General features: G+C 52.1%; 1 protein-coding gene across 1 annotated transcript; it reads right to left on the bottom strand.

Annotated features, from left to right (window-relative positions):
* Positions 1–6,284: 6,284 nt before the first annotated feature.
* LOC141478268 (olfactory receptor 14A16-like) lies at positions 6,285–7,220 on the bottom strand. The gene has a single exon (XM_074167366.1). The coding sequence runs from the start codon at positions 7,218–7,220 to the stop codon at positions 6,285–6,287; it is 936 nt and encodes a 311-aa protein (XP_074023467.1).
* Between the last annotated feature and the right edge of the window lie 9,627 nt (positions 7,221–16,847).

Here is a 16,847-nt window from a genome sequence, read left to right as displayed (position 1 = left end):
CATATTAAAGTTGACCCCCCTGCATACGCTAATGAGGATTATAGACATCATGTGAAACATATGACCGTAGCACTCGTCTCTGCACCCAAATCATACTACACGTCACCTGGTAGAGGGAAACCTCATAATTTTGGAAATAAAAAGACAGAGAAAATGACTGCTAAACTGGGAGAGAACCTCGACACCTGAGGGACCGGTCGAGGGGCTGTGTTCTCTCCCTCCACCCCAGGCAGGGACGCCTTCCTGGGTCAGCGCTGCGCCTTTCACCCTCTGGTGAATGTTACCCTGAGCTGTTGTATTACTACTATTTTTACCAGCAATATTAACCTCAATTAGTAGCGTTATTGTAGTTAGTGAATTTATCAACGCCAATCTCAAATCTGTTGTGAGGTTCTCAATAAAATAAATCATTTTGATTGATTGTGAATCTGACTCACTGCAAGTCCTTTGCTGGGACTCTGACAGACAAATCAGTGAAGGTCCTGGGACTCTGACAGACAAAACTAAAACTACATTCCTTTTGACACGACAGGCACGAACAGGACAACCAGGCGATCAGGCCCAGTCAGCATGGGCTTGTGAAAGGCAGGTCCTGCTTGACAAACCTGATCTCCTTCTATAACGAGGTGACCCACTTGGTGGATGAGGGAAAGGCTGTGGATATTGTGTCCCTGGACTTTAGTGAAGTCTTTGACAACATTTCCCACAGCATTCTCCTGGAGAAACTGGCTGCCCATGACATGGATGGGAGTACTCTTTGCTTGGTAAAAAACTGGCTGGGGGCTGGGCCCAGAGAGTGGTGGTGAATGGAGTTCAATCCAGTTGGCGGCCAATCACCAGTGGTGTTCCCCAGGGCTCAGTATCAGGGCCTGTTCTCTTTCATAACTTTATCAATGATCTGGACGAGGTGATTGAGTGAACCCTCAGTAAGTTCACAGAAGACACCAAGTTAGGTGGGAGTGTTGATCTGCTGGAGGGTAAGAAGGCTCTACAGAGTGATCTGGACAGTATGGACGGATGGATGTGCCTAGGCCAACGGTGTGAAGTTCAACAAAGCCAAGTGCCGGGTCCTGCCCTTGGGTCACACCAACCCCATGAGCTCTACAGGCTGTGGGAAGAGTGGCTGGAGCTGCCCGGCAGAAAAGGAACTGGGGGTGTTGGTCGACTGTCAGCTGAACATGAGCCAGCAGTGTGTCCAGGTGGCCAAGAAGGCCAACAGCATCCTGGCCTGTGTCAGCATCATCAGTCCCTCAGCATTTCCCCTTGGATTATGGGGGCTTCATTCTTCTCCCCACCCCTATCTACTATTCCCTACTGGTCCTACTACTATAGGCTGAGGCAATTAAGGCATTAAGTACCTCAGCCTTTTCCTCATCCTTGGTCACTATCTTACCGCCCCCATCTAATAAAGGATGGAGAGTCTCCTTAGTCCTCCTTTTCTTGCTAATGTATTTGTAAAAACTCTTTTTATTGTGCTTAACGTCCAAACAGTCCTGGTTGTTTATGCTCACGTGACTGATTTCTGACCAGAAAGATGCACGGTGTTATTTTATATTTATTTTTTACATTTGAAAAAAATATACAAGCACATGTTCATCATCTGAATCATCGGAGCACGTTCAAGAAATGGCCGAGTTTCCCACCATGACAGAATTTCCTGGGAGTGTACTAATGGCAGAAGAAATACTGATCTTCCCCTGTATTTGTATTACCACTACTCTGTTAATTACTTCATCGACCTCGTTACTCAGGTGTTTCCACCTCTCCTGGTTCAATGGCCATGTCTAGGGACATCTTTTCAGCAGACTACCTGGACGCCTGCCCTTCCCATTGCTCTCGGGTTCCTCCTCCGCTTGCTCTTTGGCCAGTCAGATGCCTCTCCACTCTCTGCTTTCTGCTTCGAGGTTCAGGGAGTTAGAAACCTGCCCCATCGTTCAGAAGTCTCTTTAACTCTTTAGTCAACACCTTCCTTGTGTTTATATCTATCCTTTCTTACCTCTCTGTCTAAAAATGTTCTTGTCTGGAAACCCCTTGTGAAAGCTGGCGACAGGAGATGCTGCTTAGACTCTGCCTACATGTGAGGAGAGAGTGTTTCTGGTTTATTAAATTACATCAATTTTAACTTTTCTTTGTCAGCAATGAAGAGAAACCTTTCTGTGCCGTTGTGCAGACCGGTCTCTAAGGAAAGCAGGTGGGAGCTGGTGGAAAGGAGCTGTACCATCCAGCTGCAGAGTGTGGTGGAGAAGTCTGATGCGAGGAAAAGGGATGCAAGTGCGAAGTGGCCGAGGAGGGAACTGGTGGGCTTGAGGAGGTGAGGAGTGAGGTTGTCCATACAGTGTTGGACCTAAAGGGACTGCTTCTCCTGCCTGTACAGGTGTCTCCAGGAGACCCGCTGGATCAATACCCATTGGAGAATGCTGTTCTCACTTCTTCTATAAAGTAGAACAAGATAGAAAATACCCTTGAAAGAAAGAATCCTCCTTTATGAGATCTTCACGTAAAGCTTCATATTAGGTACCCAACTGAAACCTCTCCAATTAGTTGTACAAGTCCTAAGGCCTTAAAGAAAATTACAGGCAGAGACATAGCTCATTAGGGCTTTCTGTATCTTAATGAGCCCCATGGCATATTTGGTGCTGGGTCCATGAACCTCAGATGCCAAGCGGAGATTGAAGAAACCTCTCAAGAAATCAAAGTCAGAAGCAAACCCCAAAGTACCCTGAAGTATAAACGGGCCCCTGTGAGGGCCATTCCTGACTAAGCCTCCCCAGGGACTCGTTAGAGCAGATCACAGGAGGCCATGATGGCAGGAAGGCAAAGGTGCTGTGCAGGCAGCTCAGGTGCTGAGAAACCCCTGGCTTTGTTTGATGAAGCAGAAAGGCCAAGCCCTGACCCCCAGGCCCTGGGAAGGCAGATCCTGACCCTTTTGTGTGGGTTAAGGTTCTTCCTGGGGATGTGGGGAGTGCAATGCCAAAGACAGGACAATGGTACGACACCTCCCGGCCTCCCTGGGAGGGTTGCAAGGAGGCAACGATGCCCCATTGCCATGAGGATGATGTGTGTCTTCTTAGGCCTTTGTGGCCGGGCCATCAGCCATAGCCAAGGGGGCAAAGACCTGGGTTCTGCCAGGGCCTTTCAGCCCTGACAGCGCCCCTGGCCATCTGCACCACAGGCTGTCCTACACTGTCCCATGCCTGTGCCTGTTTCCCTGCAGGCTGCAGACACCCAATGTACTTCCCCATCTTGTTCTCACGCCAGCATGTCCCTATCTGTACTGGTGTCTCTCCTTCCTCACCAGATGTTCTTTGAAACACAAAGCCATGGGCTGGTCCAGACTCCCTCTCAGGGACTTTTTGCACCACAGCACCACCCTCAGAATGACATTTCTTCATCCTCAGGTGCACTTTGGACGTCCAAAGCTGCAGTTTCTGATGATTTTCCTTTGCCATCCTGTTTCCCACTGTCAAAAATGGTGCCATCATCTTGAAATGTTCAAACTGTCTTGAGCTACTGCTATTCTTCCCTCAGCCTCCACTTCACTGGGCTAAGTAGCCCAGGTCTCTCAGCCCCTCCACACATGGCCCATAGCCCCATCCTGGCAGATGTGACCATTCCTTCCAATTCCTCCAGAACAGGGAGTCAACTCCCTGGGGAACACCACTCCCAATGTGGCCGCACTCCTGCTGAGTCAGGATGGACAATAAGTCTCCTTTTCTGGGTGGCCATATTCCTCCAACGTGCTCATGGCCATATTCTTGTTGGGCTGCTCTGGCCGACCTTGGGATGCCCAAACCTTTCTCCTTGAGGTTGCTCCTCAACCAGTCCTGTCTGAGCTTGCCTTGATGTACGGGTGTTGTGGTATAACCTTGGTAGACAGCTCAGTCCCACACAGCCACTCACTCACTTATGACGTCATATGGTATGGAATATGCTCATTTAGCTCAGCTGTCCCAGCGATGTCCCCTCTGAACTTCCCATGTACCCCCTGCCTACTTTTTGCTGGGGCAGCATCAGAAGCCCAAATGGCCTTGATGCTGTGCAAGCTTCGCTCAGCAGTAACTACAACATGGATGTGTTACCAGGTGGGTAACACACGGGGTGACTCCACACTGCCTTGGGTGCCTGGAACCATTGCAGTGACCAGGGGGAGAGCCCTGTCTGTCTGGGCACTGGGGCTGGTACGAGGCAATGGGGTCTGGAAGGAGGTTGCTGGCACAGTTTCCCCTGTCTGTCCATGCAGCAACAAGCCAGCCTGGATCTTTGGAGTGAGGGACTCTTCTTGAGGGCTCCCATGGGCATGGGGATGGTCTACAGTTTCCCAAGTCTCTGTATACTGCCTTTTCTGCTGGGGGACCACAGAAGCTGCGACCCCAGCAGAGGACCCAGGAGAAGTCTTCCTGTGGTCACAGCTGGACCCCAGTCCTCCAGCTCAGCCCCTGCTGAGGAACCTTGTCTAGGGGTGACTTTTGAGGTAAGTGCTGACACCCAGGGTGGGGAAGGTTGCCTGAAGAACATGTTCTGGGCACAAGGACTGAAGGATGGCAGCAAAGTGATGTGGCTTCCTTCAGTGCAAGCCCTGATACAGGGCCCCAGCCTTCCTTTCCATGACACCCTTCAGGAGTGATGATGGCACCAAGGGATGGCAAGTGGTGGACACCAGTCCTTCTCCAGCCACTTCCCAGGCCTGGTGGAGCACCAGCACAGCAAGGACTCTGCACTGTGAGCGTCCTTTAGGGTACCCAAACTCCAGGTATTATCTTGGAGCAGCTGAACACATTCATTTTTCTCTCCAAGGCTATTTCTAGCCGTGGTCGGCTCCTCTGATCTCTCCCCACCCCTCCTCTGGTCCTGCCTGGTGGCGCTGTGCTCCTCACAGGGCCCCACGCTGGCAGTGATGCTCCACAGAGCAAGTGGGCTGTGGGCCCTTGGAGTGACTCCACACTGGCTGTGCTGGTCAGGGAGGGAAGCAGAATCAGCTGGAGGGGCCGCACTGCCACTGAGCTCCTTCCCAGGGGTCTACAGCTGTGGAATGGGCTCAGAGCTTTTTTCATGACTCAGGATGTTTTCCCATGTGCACATTGACCCATCCATGGGCTTTTACTGAAGGACACACGAATCACTCTCCAGTCTCCTTTTGGAGGGTCCCACCGGCCTCCCCTGGGATGGCAGAGCCCTTGTTTGCTTGTGGATACTGTTACGGTTTGAGAAAACCCATAACAATTTATGGTCATTTAGACAATTATTCTCTCACCCAATGACCCCTCCCCACCGGGAAAGGGGAATTGATTTAATAAGGGGAATCAATTTAATCGATTAAATAAATTTAATAATTTAAAAGGGAATAGATTTAATAGGATAAGACTAAATAATTGACAATAATACTAAAGAACCAGTATCAATCCCGATACTAATCTAAGATATACAAGAATTATTCTCAGCCCATTCCATCAGCAGGAAGCTGTGCGCTCCCAGCAGGAACAGCAAAGGTTGGACACTGCAAGGGCTGAGGCTTTGGGGGGAAGGAAAGGGCTCAGGGGTTCAGAACCGGGGCCCAGAACTGAGGCAAGGAGTTCTCTGGACCATCACCATCAAGGGAGAGAGAAACTACACAGCAAACTTTTCTAATTTATATTGAATGTGACAATCATGGTATGAAATAATCCTGTTGTCCAGCCCAGGCCAAATGCCCAGGCCTTGCTCCTCCTTGTGCCTGCCCCTGGCAAGGCTCAAAAACACCGAGACCTTGAATCCCACAGAGTCTGGCTGGCTATAAAGTAAATATTTTCATGAATTCAGACACTAGAGTCTTCTAAAAGTGCAGTTTTCCCCAGCACTGTAAGAGAAGTTAGCCCTGTGACACCCAACCCAGGACAGATACTTAAAATTAGTGAGACCTGGGTCCAGCCCTCTCTCCCCAGAATGTCTCCCAGTGCCCTCTCCCCATAAACCCTCCGAGAACCAAGCTCAGCAGCAGCCATGGCGAGTGCAGTTCCTGGAGCCTGCTCCTGCCTTCAGCAGGAAGAAGAGCCCAGGCTTCAGGAGCTGCCCTTGGGAGAGATGCCCTTTGATTACAGAGATGCTCCTCAGGAAGCCAGCTCTGACACCGTGATGGCACATTTACCAAAGGCCTCTGTATTGTTCAGCACAGTAGGAGCATGCTTCTGGAGATGTGGAGCAAATACAGACATTCCTGTATGAACACAATGACCACAGATGAAAAAGAAATGAAGCACAAACCATCCTGAGAAAAGCTAAGAAGAGTCTGTGAGGAGAGACGGGCAGCTCTACTGCTGCTGGAGCTGAACCCATTGAATGAGTTTCTTCAATGCTTCTTTGAGCTCCTGGTTCCTCATGCTGTAGATGAGGGGGTTCACAGCTGGAGGCACCACTGAGTACACAACAGCCACCACCAAGTCCAGGGGTGAGGAGGAGATGGAGGGGGGCTTCAGGTAGGCAAAGAAGCCAGTGCTGAGAAAGAGGGAGACCACGGCCAGGTGAGGGAGGCACGTGGAAAAGGCTTTGTGCCGTCCCTGCTCAGAGGGGATCCTCAGCACGGCCCTGAAGATCTGCACGTAGGACACCACAATGAACACAAAACACCCAAATGCTAAACAGGCACTGACCACAATAAACCCAACTTCCCTGAGGCTGGAGTGTGAGCAGGAGAGCTTGAGGATCTGGGGGATTTCACAGAAGAACTGGTCCAGGACATTGCCCTGGCAGAGGGGTAGGGAAAATGTATTGGCCGTGTGCAGGAGAGCATTGAGAAACCCACTGCCCCAGGCAGCTGCTGCCATGTGGACACAAGCTCTGCTGCCCAGGAGGGTCCCGTAGTGCAGGGGTTGGCAGATGGCAACGTAGCGGTCGTAGGACATAACAGTGAGAAGACAATACTCTGCACCAATGAAAAAGAAAACAAAGAAGAGCTGTGCAGTACATCCCCAGTAGGAGATGGCCCTGGTATCCCAGAGGGAATTGGCCATGGCTTTGGGGACAGTGGTGGAGATGGATGCCAGGTCAAGAACGGAGAGGTTGAGGAGGAAGAAGTACATGGGGGTGTGGAGGCGGTGGTCACAGGCGATGGTGGTGATGATGAGTGCGTTTCCCAGGAGGGCAGCCAGGTAGATGCCCAGGAAGAGCCCAAAGTGCAAGAGCTGCAGCTCCCGTGTGTCTGCGAATGCCAGGAGGAGGAACTGGGTGATGGAGCTGCTGTTGAGCATTTGCTACCACTGGCTGTGGTTATCTGTTGAGAAGGAAAAGGCAGTACAAAGTTCAGCCTGACTTCTCTGAGCAAAACTGATTGCATGTCTCATTGCAACCCCCCACTCAGGCTCTCTCTTTTCAGGAAGACCTGTCTGCAGCTCCCTCACTTGAGCCCTGGCTTTTGCTGGATGAGGGTGCCATTGGGAGCAGGACTCCGGAATGGGAAACTGAGGAGTCCTTCTGGCTGTGCTGCAGGGTGATCTCAAATTAAATGTACTTGTGAGACATCAAAGAACTTTTTGTCTCTGTTCTCTGCAATTTTCCCAGCTGCAGAACTGAGCTGAGGGGATTTTGTTTTGTTTAATGTGTTCTAGATTCACCTGCCACTTTTAGGAGTGGGTTTGGATGCTTGAAATCCCTCACATTTCTAATGCACTCCAAGTGAAATCCTGTGGGTCCCGAGCAGCAAAGGGACTGTCCCGTAGTGCAGAGAGAGGAGAGCTGCTCTGCCCATCGGTCCTGTTCTCAGCTGCCCTGTGTTGGCAGCTTGGACCTGGAGGAGGGTCACACTCCGATGTCCCCCTAAAAAGAAAGAGGACGCTGCAGAGAGCAGAGGAATCCAGGTTCAAAGAGCAGATTCACAGACTCCTCGCCCTTTCTCATCTCTCCCCTCCCAGACTGGGACACAGAGGGATCACTGCAGTGGCCCATCTAACGCTGCCCAGCAGCATTTCCATGGCCTCAGCACCCAGATGTCTTCTCCATGGGCATCCTGGGCAGCACAGAGATACTCTGGGAGAGCTGTGCCCTTCTGGAGGGCACCCTGCAGCCCCACAGGACACCCCAGGGAAAAAGCTGAATGTCCTGAGCTGGCCTGGAGGAGACTTGGGCACGTTTCTCCCCTAGACACGTCTGTAGAGCAGGACCCAAAGGATGGGAGTCTGAACAGGAGCTGAATCTGCCGCCCCCGACCCCCACCCCCGGCACTGACTCAGGAAAGCCAATGGTGAGAACCAGGGCAGCACCGGCAGGAGGGGACGGCAGTGAAATGCCACAATGCTCCTGGCCAAGGGAGGAGGGACACACAAACAAGATGGAAATCAGGGGTTTGCCCTTTCCTGGGCTCTGGCTGCTGCAGGGGTGATGCGCAGCCAAGACCCCATGGGCCTGAGGACAGAGGCTCTGCCTGGGCTGGGAAAGGAGACCAGGGAGGAGCTGCTCAGGGGAAGGTGTCTGTGCTGCAGGGACAGCAGGGAGGTGCCCACATCCCCTTCCCCAGCCTTTCTGGCAGCAGCTCCCTCTCACTCCCTGCCCATGTCTCTGCTGCCAGGAGCCGTCTCCCTGTCCCCAGCTCAACTCCTGCCAGTGCTCACAAACCCCATCCCACCCGCTGGGCGCCCACCTCTGCCTGCAAACACCTCCCAGGGGCATCTCTGCGTGTGCAGGGGCTAAAGAGCAGATCACACAAAACCTGATGCGGCTGCAAAGGGGAAGATGCTGCTGAGTGAATGTGCTTCCTGAGAAGTCCCCTTAGAAATGTCACGAGGAAGAGCTTAACCCGTGAGAAGCCCTGACCCATGCAGCACTCTCTTGACAGCAGAGGCACCGTGCCCTCACCTGCTCGTCCCTACCCTACCGTTGTGGTGGTCACTCCTTCCACCCACAGCTTCTCCCCACACTCCCCGGGCAGGCTACAGCTGACCCTGGCAGCAGCAGAATCCCTTCCCAGCACACAGTGCCCTGGTGTGTAGGGTCCCCGCTCTGATGGACAGCCCTGGCCAGCCCTGTTTGCACACCCGGCTTCACGCCTCTGATGCCCCAAGGCCTTCTCTGAAGCATGTCCTCCTCCTCCACACCAGAAAACCCAGCAGAACCTTCCCGACAGGTCCTATCGGTCGTGGCATGTGCCAGGTCTAGGAGACGCTTCCAGGAACTCAGCTGCATTGCCCTGCAGCCAGAGACTTACCGTGTCAAAGCCTGGGAAGATTTCTCCCCCTGGTGAGCTCTCACTCACCACCCCAGACTGCCTTTACCTCTCTCTCACATCTCTTGTCTCCCCTCGGTGCCTGCAGGCAGTGCCCTCAGCCCTGCTGCGCTTGGCAGAGGAGCTGCTCCTGGGCAGAGCTGTCTCTCTGCCGCGCTGCCCCATGGCCAGGAGCTCCCTCCATCCCAGGAGCCCGGCCCAGCTCAGCAGCAGAGCAACAGCCCAAGGCAGCGCTTCCTCTGGCCCCTCTGGGCTCCCTCACAGATGTCCCTGGGGCTCCAGGGCAACTGACTCTGAAACCAACTGAAGTCATTAATGATGTTTGTTCCTTCCGCTGGGGAGAGACACTTCTTTCCAGCAGTGGCATTTCCCCTCTCAGAGACAGAGTTAGGTCCAAGAATGACCTCTTCTTGAGGTCACTGTGAGACAGGACACCCAGGCAGTGAAAGGGAGGAATCTCCTCTACCTCCTGTACCCATGCAAACCACAGGTGGCATTTGAGGTGCCAGAGGTGGTCCAAGACACTTGCAGATAACTGATGGAAACACTCAGAAGGACTGGGCAGCACCTGGGCTCATCTGCTCCTCCTCACCACCTCCTCCCTCAGAGGCTGGTGGAGCATGCCTTTGGCCAGCTGAAGTGACAGCAGATGTCCCCATTTAGGGCCATGCTCTCAATTTGGAGGTTGACTCCATCCTGTGGTGCTGCCTGAGGTGCCAGGGCTCTCCAGCACAGCAGCACGCAGCCAGCAGGGACAGCACAGGACTTGCAGGAACACCGTCCCCATTCAGAGCAGCCACATCGTCACAGACCCCAGGAGAACCTCAGACACGTTCAAGGTTTTCATTAAAGCAACCGCAGGGGGTCAAGTCCTGTCCCTTCTCCATCCAGTAGATGCTGGCAGTGCTGCTCCCGCATCCTTTAGTCATCCCTTTGATGATGCAATCAAGGAGCAGAGCAATGGTTTTCACAGTGTTGGATCACAGGTTGTCCGTAGCCAAGGACATTTTCAAGAGCACCTTGTCCTTCCTGGAGATCAGCTTCACCTGCACCACAGGCCCTCCAGGGCTGCAGAGACACCACAGGCAGCAAAGCCCTCTCCTGCCAGGGCCGCGCAGTCCAGCCCTGCGTCTCTCTGGTCCGAAGGGTTTGCTCTCCTCAGGGACATTTCATTTCCTCTTTACAGGTGTGGCTACTGCTGAATTTTGTCAGAGAAGGTGCAGATGTGTCTGAGGTCCTCTTTGTCCTCTTTGTCTTCAGCCATAAGGTCTCCCAGGCCTGTGTTCCTTGAAGCAGGACTCTGGAGGAGAACAACCAGCAGTGGATGTGGGGCAAGTCAGGGGTTACTTGAGCAAGCTCAGACATGAAGTGGTGGGGCAGGATCGAAGGGTTCTGACAACTTGGGAATCAAATAGAATAGAATAGAATAGAATAGAATAGAATATTTCAATTGGAAGGACCTACATCAATCATCTAGTCCAACTGCCCGGCCAATTCAGGGCTGGTTAAAAGTTAAACCGTGTATTTAAAGGCATTTCCAAATGCCTCTTAATCACTGCCACGCTTGGGGCATCAACCACCTCTCTGGGAAGCCTGTTCCAGTGTTTGACCACCCTCTCGGTAAAGGAAAGCTTCTGGATGTCCACTCTAAACCTCCCCTGCTCCAGCTTTGAACCATTCCCACGCGTCCTATCCCTGGTTCCCAGGGAGAAGAGACCAGCACCTCCCTCTCCACTTCCCCACCTCAGGGGACTGTAGAGAACAAGGAGGTCATCCTTCTGCCTCATTTTACCCAAACTAGACAAGCCCAAAGTCCTCAGCCGATCCTCATCGTGCCTTCCAGCCCTTTCACCAGCTTTAATGCCCTCCTCTGGACGCTTTCAAAGACCTTCACATCCTTCTTAAATGGTGGGGCCTTGAACAGCACACGCTATTCAAGGTGAGGCCACACCAACACTGAATGCAGTGGGATAATCCCCTCTCTCGACCGGCTGGTTCTACTGTCTTTGATGCCCCTCAGCGTGTGGTTTGCCCTCTTGGCTGCCAGGGCTCCCTGCTGACTCCCAGGGACTCCTGCTGGGACTCCTGCTGCCAACCAGCACCCCAGATCCCTTTCTGCAGGGCAGCTCTCCAGCCACTCCTCTCCCAATTTGTACTTGTGCCCGGCAATACTCCGTCCTAGGCGAAGGATCTGGCATTTGGAAGTGTTAAATTTCATCACATCAATCATCGGCCAGTGCTCCAATCTCTCTAGATCTCTCCCTCAATTCACAGAGGGCAGCAAAGAGACAAGGTGAATTAAATGCTCTCCTTTGAACAGCCAAATCTGCACTAAGCCCTGTGCCTCTGGTTACTGGAGCACCGTCAGGCAGACTCTGCAGCATCTACACCCACTCATTTTGCATTCCCTGCAGGGTGAGTTACATGTGCCTCCGGTGTAGGTGAAGGCAGGGATGAGAGTGATCTCCTTTAACATTGGACACCTTGGGTGCAATTGCCCAGGCTTCCCTTTCGAGCCAAAGGAGAGAAATCAGTTGTCTCAACCGAGACGCCTTGACCTACCCTGCCAATCACCCAGCGCCTGCTCCAGAGAGGTTCCTGTAGCTCCTGGCTTACATTTCCCAGTCCCAAGTGGAAGCTTCAGCATCTCCCATGCATCCTGGAAGAAGAAGCCCCCGCCCGGTGTGGGCAATCGAATCAACCCCTGATGGAAAATGGAATGATGGAAGATGTCAGGCAGAAGTTGCAACATATGCCAAAAAGGCCTTGGTGTAACAGGAGCGTAAGAAGTCTTTGACACTGGTCTGTAAATTCTCATGATTGTTTTTCATGGGACATGGACCAGCAAGGTGATGACACTTTCTCTGCCCCTACGTACATATAGATTTATGCAGCCATTTGCATAAACACATTTCCTCCCAACACACTGAATGGAGAAACTCTGTTTCGAGGACATGTTTCTATCAGGACATTTCACATCTCCATTTCATATTTCATATGGGGATGTGAGTGGAGGCCCCGGTGTGATGTGCCTTGTGTTCCTGGACATCTACTGCGTAGAGAAGGGGCAGAGCTTTCCTCGCTGCAGAGGTGGCAATCAGTCATTGCTGTTAGGAAAATTTGCAACTGGCCTGCGCTGACCGAGGAGAGAGGCTGAGACACCGAGTACAGAATTACAAAGCAGAAATATTTATTCACGCGCTTGAGGTGTCCCAGCTAAATTGGGGTACCCCAAATGTGGTTTCACATGGGGTTCTTACACCGTTCAAGCATTCAGGTACAACAGGATTTGACTAATGACTATTTAAGAGACACACTGCTGATTACTAATCATAGTGAAACTTCAGAGAGCAACTATATTTCTGCAGTGTTAACGTCCATCAGCATTCTCCCTGTGGGTCTGTCTATAACAGATGTCCCTGGAGTTGGTCCTGCGATAGTTATTTATCTGCGATGGCAGATGTTGGGAGTGTTTCAAAGCTGTGCGAGAGGGGAATGATATGATATGAGATATGAGCAGGGAACTGCAAGCTCTAATGGGGCAGTTCTTAGAGACAGGGCAACATCTCAGGGATTACATATGAGCCTGGTGGGAAATCCTTTGGCCGAGTGAAATGGCAACTGATTCCCCCAAAAGAGGCCAAGGGAATATTTTATCTACTCACTATGTTCATGTCAGTTTTTAGAGGTATTCATTTGAACGACTGCAGTCCTGTGCCATAGGGAGAGCAAGGCCTCTCTCTTTTCCATCAGCTGAGTTTACCAGAGCTCAAGTGACTACAGGGGCATTTGTCCCAGGTTCAGCTCCCCGTGGCCGGACAGAATTCAGGGCAGCTACTCAATGCAATGTTCAAATCCAGGGCCACAGAGTAACATGAGATTCCAAGGCTGGCCTGGACCACACGGGACCTGCAGGGAAGCAGTTCCCATCCAGGGTGGATGTGTCACAGCTGCCCCAGACGGCATCGCAGAGAGTGCGATTGGGTGCCCGTTCCCTCGACTGATGCCTTCTGTCAGAGGTGCCAGTCATCAGGTGGCATCAGAGAGGCAACGTCTGTCCCTTCTCTACCCAGTAGCTGCAGGCATTGCATGGACATGAAACACGTCACACAGGGATCTTTACTCACTCCCTTGACGATACAATCAATGAAAAGACCAGTTTTCACTGTGTGCCTGGATACATCTTGTCCTCAAGGACAGCATTCTCCTGGCTCAGCAATGGCCCCTATCAAAACTCAGTTGAAACTTGAAAAGGAATTCCAGGGCACCAAGATGAGCTTTTGGTAATTCCAGAACCGTTAAAGCAGAAGAAGAGATAACATGGGGCCACTGCTGAATTTAGTAGGAGACGGTGTAGATAGATCTGAGATACTCTATGTCCTCTTTCCCCGAGTTGCCACCAGCGAGGTCTCCCAGCCCTTTCTGCTTTGAGGCAGGACTCTGGAGGAGAAGAATGAGCAGTGGACGGGGACCAAGCCAGGGGCTACCTGAGCAAACTACACCCTTACCAGTCCATGGGACCTGAGTGTTGGCATCCAAGGTTGTTGAAAGAGTGGTTATAACCAGGAGGTGCTGGTCAGTGATGATCCCAGTAAGAAAAGCACTCAGACTCCGCAAGGTGTCTTTTAAAATGCTCTTCATGAGGGGAGCACTGTAAGGGGAGCATCACAGAGGCAATCTCATGTCTGTTTCGATGGTGAGAACCCCAGGAGGTGTAGCATTGAATGGGCCTTCGACCCAAATGCAGCAAACCATGCAGACAACCATGCAGACCCCCTCCATAGGAGACAGTCTCCTCTTTTGGTCATTCAAACCACTCCAGGATTTTCTTACAAGGAAACAACACTATTCGTCATCTCGACAGTCAAACAGACAGGACGTTTCCATGAGAACTTCCTGCAGCAGTGCCGGGTACAGGGAGGGCCACGCGGGAGGCAGAATGTCTGGTACAGACTGGGACCTTTCTGCAGGCTCCTGTGTGACAATGTGCTGCTGAGGTTGTCCTGTGGCCAAGGCATCTGTGCAGCACAGCCCAGGGGTGAAGGCCACTCTGTACGTACAGCCCAGCCCAGCACGAACTGCTCGATGTACAATGGTTCTTCTGGGCAGGATCACAGCTCAGGTTTCCCCGTGAGAAGTCAGCTGAGGTGCTGTGGCCCAAATATGCACTGCCAGGAGGAGTCCCATGTCTACTCACAGAACTGGGATGGTTTTGGATTGAATGAGATGTGGTGGGACATCTTGCTGAGTTGTGGTGCTGCAATGGAAGGGTACAGGCTCTGCTGGAGGGAGTAGCAGGGAAGAGGACGACCAGCAGAATGCCCCCTGAGTGAAGGAGCAGCTCAGATCTATGGAGCTCCTGTGTGAGATGGGTCAAGGGTTGAGTGAGCTTGTGTGAGTGAGGATGAGAGGAGAAGCCAGTAAGGGTGAAAATGTCTTGGCCATTATAACCCACTTGATCGGGCACAGTAGGCAGAATAAGTCTTCTAACAGCAACCTGAAGAAGTCTCCAAGTCAATGAGCAGGTTCCTATGGGGAAGAGTAGTTGCCCTGGCATTCACTGGCCAGGCAAAGACACAGGGTGCCAGCAGCCTGGAGGACCTTGGGACAACTTCTTAACACAGCCGCCAGGTGGGCAAACAAGGGTGATGCTCACCTGGACCTGGTCCTGGCAAAAAACATAAAAAAAAAAAAAAGAGCGGTCAGGGAGGTGTGAACCTGGGGGCTGGTGAAGCAGGAAGTTGGAGACACTTGGTACAACGGAAAATTTAAATGTAGAGATCACTGTGGAAGCCCTTGATGTGCTCTTCAAAGCAGGAAGGCCACGTCCTTACCCACATCCCCTACAGATGGGGCTCCTTTCCCTCTTGGCATGTTCGGGGCTCTTCCTGGGGGCAATGTGATTGGGAGTGTGTGTTGCCAGGTGCAGGTCAGCAGTAGGGCACCTCCCAGGATTTATGGGGGGTGGCTGAGGAGGCAACGAGGCACTGGAGCTGGAAGGATCTTGTGTTCTCTCGTGGGTCTCAGTGGAAGAGACAGAAGCCACAGGCAAGAGAACAAGGGCCTCAGATCTGTTGGGGTGTCAAAGCCCCACCAAGGCCCTTGGCCATCCCCACCACAGCTACGCTGTCCTGTGCCTGTGCCTGCTTCCTTGTTTCCAACACCAAAATGTGGGTGTCTGAGGATTTGCCAATGCCAGTGAGTTCCCCACATCTCACCTGGTTTCCTCCAAAGCCTTGCTACTGCTCATTTATCCCCAAGATTTCCAAGCTCCAGAATCCTGGAGAATCCACGCCAGAATCCTCTCTGTAGCTCCACATCCCAGCACTGAACAGCCAACCCCCAATATTCCATTTCTTCTTCCTGCCTTTAGCACACTCACTGCTCCCCCCACACTGCTCTCTCCCTGCACGCCCATGTGTCTCACAAACCCTTCCTCTGCCCCTGCAGTGCTGAGACCTCAGCCCAGGAGGGTTGTGCATCCTCCAGGCTCATGGATGTTTCCTGAAGTCCATCCAAGTGTGGGCAGTGAAGGAGGGGAAAGGAGCAAGTTGTCAGCCCATGGGGCATTCCTAAGAACAGCCACCCCCAGCAGTGGGCATTCCCCATCCGCCAGGCTGAGGCAGGCACACAAGAGATGAATGTCTGTATCACCCCTGGTTTGCAGAGGAAGGGTCTTCCTTCCTGCCATTGTCCCAGGAGAAGCCTCTTCCTCAGTCTCTACCCACAAACATCCACTGCTTCCCACGGCTGGCTTCAGACACGGCTGTAAGGATTGGCTAAAGCCATCAGCCGTCCCCTTGCTTCTCGCTGACATTGCTTGACCCTCTCTAACAGACTTACACGTGGCCAATCACCACTGCTCAGGGCCACTCGCCCTTTGGAAGAGCATTTTGGACTTTCCTGGTGCTTTTTATAATCTTCCTCGCTCCCTCCAGAGCACATGGTGGGCTTTCTTGGCCAAACAGGGCCTTTTTCACCATCTCTTAAGAAACAGTCGTCTTTTTATGATCCTCTGTGCTGGAATAGTCATCCCAGAAAAGCACCAAATGTATCCAAATAGCAGTTGAGTGAAGTGCCAGTAAGAACCAGGTGAGCTCCCCCCATGGCTGTGGCTCCCTGGCAAGGAGCCTCTTCTGAGAAGGTGATCCGGCCTCTGCCACTCTCTGGAGAGGGAAACCAGCAGCGTCTGTGCCACACGGGGACACAAGGGGTGACTTTTGCAAGACCACCCTTCATCTGAACCACTTTCAATATGTACTTCAGGATGGGATATCATACCTTATATGGCAAATACTAATTTAATTGCCATTGTCCAGATTTGCTATTGTGGAAGTAGACTGTTACTTTAACATTTCTTTTCATCATTATTATTATTTTTTGCCACTCTAAAGGAAATCACAGAATCACTGGAAGGATCACTGATGCTTTATCAACAGAAGACCCGCCAGCTTTGCATCTCAAGAAATAGGATGCCAGAGGTCAAGAGAAGGATGGGTTGGGAAAACTCATGGGATTTGGGAAACTGAAGCGTGAGCCCCTCTCCCCGACATCCTGCCCTCCTCCGTGACCTGTGTGAGAAACTCCATCCACTGGGTCCGAGCTCACAGTTGTGTCAAGAAAACGGTGTGTACCTGCAGCCAATGTTGTCCTTCCAGTT

Source organism: Numenius arquata, unplaced genomic scaffold, assembly GCF_964106895.1.
Source record: "Numenius arquata unplaced genomic scaffold, bNumArq3.hap1.1 HAP1_SCAFFOLD_188, whole genome shotgun sequence".
Classification (NCBI taxonomy): Eukaryota; Metazoa; Chordata; class Aves; order Charadriiformes; family Scolopacidae; genus Numenius; species Numenius arquata.
This window is presented reverse-complemented; position numbering and strand designations above follow the sequence as displayed.

Excerpts from the sequence above, each read along its gene's own strand:
- LOC141478268 (XM_074167366.1), bottom strand. The coding sequence starts at position 7,220 with ATGCTCAACAGCAGCTCCATCACCCAGTTCCTCCTCCTGGCATTCGCA.